Source organism: Oryzias melastigma, linkage group LG11 (genome assembly GCF_002922805.2).
Source record: "Oryzias melastigma strain HK-1 linkage group LG11, ASM292280v2, whole genome shotgun sequence".
Taxonomy (NCBI): domain Eukaryota; kingdom Metazoa; phylum Chordata; class Actinopteri; order Beloniformes; family Adrianichthyidae; genus Oryzias; species Oryzias melastigma.
Window position 1 is genome coordinate 17,082,675 of NC_050522.1, and position 5,404 is coordinate 17,088,078.

The 5,404-nt window shown below is 42.9% G+C and overlaps 1 protein-coding gene across 2 annotated transcripts; it reads right to left on the reverse strand.

The window, feature by feature from the left end:
• Nucleotides 1–282: 282 nt before the first annotated feature.
• On the reverse strand, nucleotides 283–5,201 carry dclk3 (doublecortin-like kinase 3). Of its 2 annotated transcripts, XM_024259108.2 has the most exons (7): nucleotides 4,809–5,199; nucleotides 3,739–3,935; nucleotides 3,496–3,627; nucleotides 2,246–3,403; nucleotides 1,497–1,629; nucleotides 1,260–1,427; nucleotides 283–1,181 (listed from the first exon to the last, which is right to left on the reverse strand). In XM_024259108.2, exons 1-7 carry the CDS (start codon nucleotides 4,873–4,875, stop codon nucleotides 760–762), a joined length of 2,277 nt encoding a protein of 758 aa, XP_024114876.1. In that variant the 5' UTR covers nucleotides 4,876–5,199; the 3' UTR covers nucleotides 283–759. The 2 variants fall into 2 exon arrangements, with proteins under 2 accessions (XP_024114876.1, XP_024114867.1); XM_024259099.2 differs by having other exon boundaries at nucleotides 1,260–1,629; nucleotides 4,809–5,201.
• Nucleotides 5,202–5,404: the final 203 nt, after the last annotated feature.

The following is a 5,404-nucleotide window of genomic DNA, read 5'->3' on the forward strand; positions in this document are numbered from 1 at the left end:
AGTTCAAACAGAGTGAGCCGCCTTCACCGCTCTGCTGCCACGGCCTTTAAACGGTGCCATTGATTCTTTGTTGCCACAGTCCTGCAGCTTGACAGCCACAAATGCTGAGAGGGGTATAAAATGGATGAGCTGAGAGTGGGGGGGTTGTGAATGTGCTTTGGGCAGGGAGGGGCACGGTGTCAGCTGTCTGCAGTGGCAGGGACCGGATTAACCACTCTCAGTGGACCGAAAGATATGCCTTATTTGGGCAGTGAGGAAAAAACGGAGCCAGAACAGCTTTAGAAACGTGGACAAAAGTTTATCCAGAGCTTCTGTTTGGGTACATCTTGTCTTATTTTTTGTAAAATCTTCACAGTACAACCTGCCAGTGCAATTTAAGCTAAAAATATATACAAAAAGCTAAGATTTTGTTGAATAATGTTTAATAATTGACTTGGATTAAAAGTTTGATGTAAAATAACATGTTCTACTTTAAGATGATAAAAAATGACTCGTTTGCAGTATTAGTCAAAAATAGCTAAATATTCTACACAATATATCACCTGTAAAAAGAAATCACTTAAGAAAAAGTACTAAAAAGAACACAGAAGAGACAGGACAACAAAATCATCAACAAAAACTAATAACTTCCATCGTACATTTCTGATTGCAGGACAAATGAACTCATAAGTAGCATTGATTTGGTCACATGATCTAAAAATCATTTCAGGATAAATCAAAATAAAGAACTTGTTGTGAGTTTAAGTTTCTGTCAGGCGACTAGTTGAATCTTTGGTTTGATGATTTTTGACTGTTCTGCTTTGACTGAAAAACCAAATTATTCATGGATTGATTCACTGATTCACTTGTTTTGATCTGATCAAATGATCTGGATTGCAGGTTCATATCTGGGGAGTCATCATCTCTCAATGACAGCTGAGTTTTCCTCCTGAGAGTGACTTCCTCTTTACTTCCACAGTGTCTCTCTGTTTTGTTTGTCAGCAGTTCTTCTGAATTTTCTGTCTGTGGCTTCTTGATTTTTGCTCCTGCGTTTTGCAGTTTCTTCTGAGTTTTATCAGTGAGCGCCCTCTGCATGCAAACCGATGTCATTGCTTTCACCCACGGATGCTGGAGAGTTTGTTCTGAGGTCAGCCTCAATGTGGGGTCCACTTCAATTAAACATCTGACGAGGTTTTTAGCTTCTGTGCACAAAGAAGAAGAAAAGATGTGTTTACATACATGCGTGGCATTGCTTACCATATCATTTATATCAGTCTCACCCTCTGAGATGGAGTCCCAGTACGGAGACGGGAAGTGAAGCTGTGCTTGCTTTATAAGCTTGAAGAGCTCTTCCTGGTCTCGTTCCCGACTGCGAAATGGGGGGAACCCGCACAGCAGGACGTACAGAATCACCCCCAGAGCCCAAACGTCCACGGCTACACCATATCCTGGTGGGTAAAACCAAAACCAGAGTGAGAAGATGCAAATGATGCAGAGAAACTCCGCAGATGCATCACCTGTCTCGTGGAGGATCTCTGGTGCTACATATGTGGGCGTGCCACATATGGTGAAGACTGGTTCGGTCACAACCATGGCAAGACCGAAGTCTCCCAACTTCAGCCGGCAGACACCAGCAGCAACGCGCTCGATCTAAGACACAGAAAGTTTTAGAAGTTTTATTTAAAAGACTAAATTAGATGCTGATGCATCAATCAGTTTTCTCTTCCGAAATAAAATAAATAAATAAGTAACTTGAGTTAAACAAAATGGGAAGTTGCATGACAAAAAAGAGGAAGTCATAAAAAACTAAAGAAAAAAAGCTAGTTTTACTTTGAAAAACTAGAGGAAATGTCTTGAAAAGTACATTTGTAAATCTGTATTTTGTAAGTGTTCCATTTCAATTGTTAATGTTTTGTAATCAATAAAGACACTGTTTTTAACTTTATCCCTAAAGCAAAACGTAAAGTTTTTTTTTTATGAGTCAACAAGACAAATTAAAAACAATATTATGTTTAAGGGGATCACAAACAAATAAAATTCATGTTTATATTTGTTTTAACAGTGTGTTTCATTTGAGAGACTATATATACTCTCAACAGTATTACAGCCACAAGTTGAAGAAAAAGAAAAAACTTTTGTTTTCACATCTCTTGTCTTATTTTTAATTTAGTAGATGATCAGTTATATTATAATATAATTTTCTGCTCATATCAATAAAGCCTTTTTACATTTAAATGTAACTAAAAGTCGTTTTCTCTGAACCCACCAGTAAGTTCTCGGGTTTGAGGTCTCTGTGGACGATGCTTTTCCCGTGGATGTACTCCAGAGCTTCGCTCACGTCCGACACCATCAGTCCTGCTTCAGCCTCCGGAAACTTCCCACTGTCACTGATGGCTTCAAACAGGTCCCCCCCTCTCACCAACTCCATCACGAGGTACGAGTGTGTGGGAGTGTGATGGTGAGCGAACAGTCGCACTATCCGGGGGTGACTCAGACTCCCCAGGAGGCTCAGCTCGTTCTGCATCATGTGCTCTCGACCGACCAGCTTGGAGCGTTCCACTATCTTCAAGGCCAGGGGTTCTCCGCTGTCCCGGCGGCGGCACTCGCGCACCACAGCGAAGTTGCCGTCTCCAATGACCCGTCCAAACTCGTAGACGCGCTCGATGTCTGACAGAGAGATGGAGCTGCGCTCAGAGGGAAGAGCTGCGGCTTTCTTCCTGTGTGTGTCTGCCCGATCCACAAGAGGAGCTTGACCGTTTGTCTTCTCATCCTCTCTGCTGGCAGCCACAGCAGGTGAGGGGCTGGAAACTACGTCATTTTTTACTTCCTGCTTCGTGTGGGAACTTCCCTTTTGCTTCCTGGACACAGGTGGAAGCGGGACCATCCCTAAAGACTTGTTGATCACTGCTGGACCTTGAAGCTCCGCTCTCCTCGATGAGCAGTTTTCACACAGCTTTCCTGAAGGGATGACAGCATCTCTCAGAGCTTCCTCATGTTTGAAAGGAGCACCGAGAGATGGCTTTGGCTCTCTTCCTCCACCCTTCACACGCAGTCTCTGCAGGTGGTTGGGTGGAGGAGCAGGTTTCCTGCGTGTAGCCTTTGTGGAGGATTTCTGAGAGTCGGGATCCCGCTTCTCCGGTGCGTCTGCATGTTGAGACGTGTGATGATCGGGGTTTTTAACATGTGTGCTTTGGTTGGTCCCACTGCCGTCTGTCCCCTCACTGTATCCACTGTCGGCCTTGGTGGCTCTATTAGGCGACGGGTGGAGTCTCCTCTCCCAGGATTTCAGTGCGTGGGCACGATAGTGTGGGTGTTCTGGAAACAGCTCCTCTAAAGCCTCCTGAAGGCCGCTCAGCTCGGGTCGGGCCTTACCGAGGGCCAGGAAGGCCGCTTCACCACGGAAGAAATCACAAACACCTTTAACCTGTTCCGGAAAAAGATGTCATTTATCTGTAGAAGAATGAACTTATTTGTGACCATCTCTGCTTGAAAAAGATTTTGCCTGTGTGACCTCACCTCTCGGGCGTGTGTTGTATACAAGCGTGTGACTCGGGCGCCGTGCCAGCGAGGAAAACCCAAAGCTTCTGAAATATCCAACAGCAGCTGCTCAAAGGACACCACACCTCTGCGGTTCAGCAGCACCGTCACCTTACAAAAGAAGGGAGAGCAAAATAAAGTTCAGTCTTTTGTAATGTTGTCCACTTTTAATTTAGTCATTTATTTGTAGAAAAATTGAAACTGGTTTCATAAAGAACACACCTTTCGAAGCGTAGCTTGGCACGGGTGGACAACAGTGACCAAATGAGGCCGCTCTGCGCTCTCTTCGGCGTAGCGGGTGTGAAAGAGCGTACGAGGAGGAGGGATGTGAGATCTGTGGATGTGTTCTGCAGGGTGCAGGCGTACGGGCCATGGCTGGGACATCCCACCCGGACGCTTCAGCGACGGGAAAAGAGGTCCTGGATGTGAAAGCAAAAGAAAGCCAAAGAGGAAAAAAAGGGAAAGTGACACTAATGTTGTGGTACCAAATGAAAGGTTTCTGCAAAAGCAAAACTAATAAGTAACACAACACCGGCTAGTCATGGCGTGCAACTGCGTGGTTACGAAAGCAAATCCGCCTGATCAGATTTGAGCCTTTTCCATCACACAGAGTGCAGCCTGAGAGCCATTTGAGATTCTTCAATCACCTTGCCCGACTGCCTGAATTATTTAAGCTTCCTTAAGTCACGACAACATCACACACATACACACACACACACGAAACAACAAAAGGTGGCTTGAACTGATTAGGCCTCAGCTGTGTCTGCATGATTAATGAAGCACTGGAGACACACAGCATCTTTGACGTTGCACTTTCAGACGGAAATTGATGTTCCACGCTGATGGCTGGAGTTGTTTTCGTCTCTGTTCTCCCTTTTGTTTTGTTTGGATTCCGAATGCAGACCAAAACACTCGACCTGCAGTGTGACCGGGGCCTCTGCTGTCAGCGGGCAGCCATGCACACACTGCCACACAAAAGGGTTTTCAATTGATTTTGTGTCCTGTGAAATCTTATGAAGAACCAGATGAGTATTAAAAGCAGACTCAGACTAATACGTGGAAAGTGTTTGTTTATGTCAAAGTGGACTGTCACATTCGCAATTATTAATGTTTTAATACAAGCTTTATTTTGAAAAATCCAAAGTAAAATCATAGTTAATTAGCTAACATAGCTAGCATAGGTTCAAAAATGTAAACAAACTTTTTTTGTACATTTACCTGAATAAGTTATAAAATTATTACTTATACACATTTTTCAAACTTAATTTCTCTCACCTCTACAAAAAACTTACCCTCCAATCCCCATTTGGCGCTTTTGGTTGTTTCGTATCCATGTCGGCCTTTTTGTGACGGTCTCATTTTCAAAAGTAAAATAACAAACTACTAAAAATTTAAAAGCTTCATATTTTCAATTCCTCACGAGTTGTGACAGTCAAACTCTCAGCTGCCTCCTTCTCTCCAGGCAAAATAACGGGATGCGCTGTGAGGCGACCGCGCAGCCACAGAAGTTGCCATGGAGATGCGTCACGTTTGACAACATTAAAAAGGGAGGGGAAGAAATCGGAAGTTGTGAGTATTGGCTTCAAAACAAAAGCTTTTCAAGCGAGGGTTTTTTACCTTTTTCGATTTCAGTATTTATTTATATATAAAAAACAGGCTAAATTTTATATTTCAACAGATAAAAGTCGCAACGTAAAATCTGTATTTAAACACAAGGCAAAAAGACAACTTCAAACAATGGATGCACATCCGGTTTATTAAATAATTATTAAATTATCATTATTAGTCGTGTACATTTGGATTATAAAAGAATGTTTATTAAAAAAAACACTAAGAGCTTACAGCCATTGCAAAATAAAAAGTTTTATGTTGCCTAATTAAAAAAAAA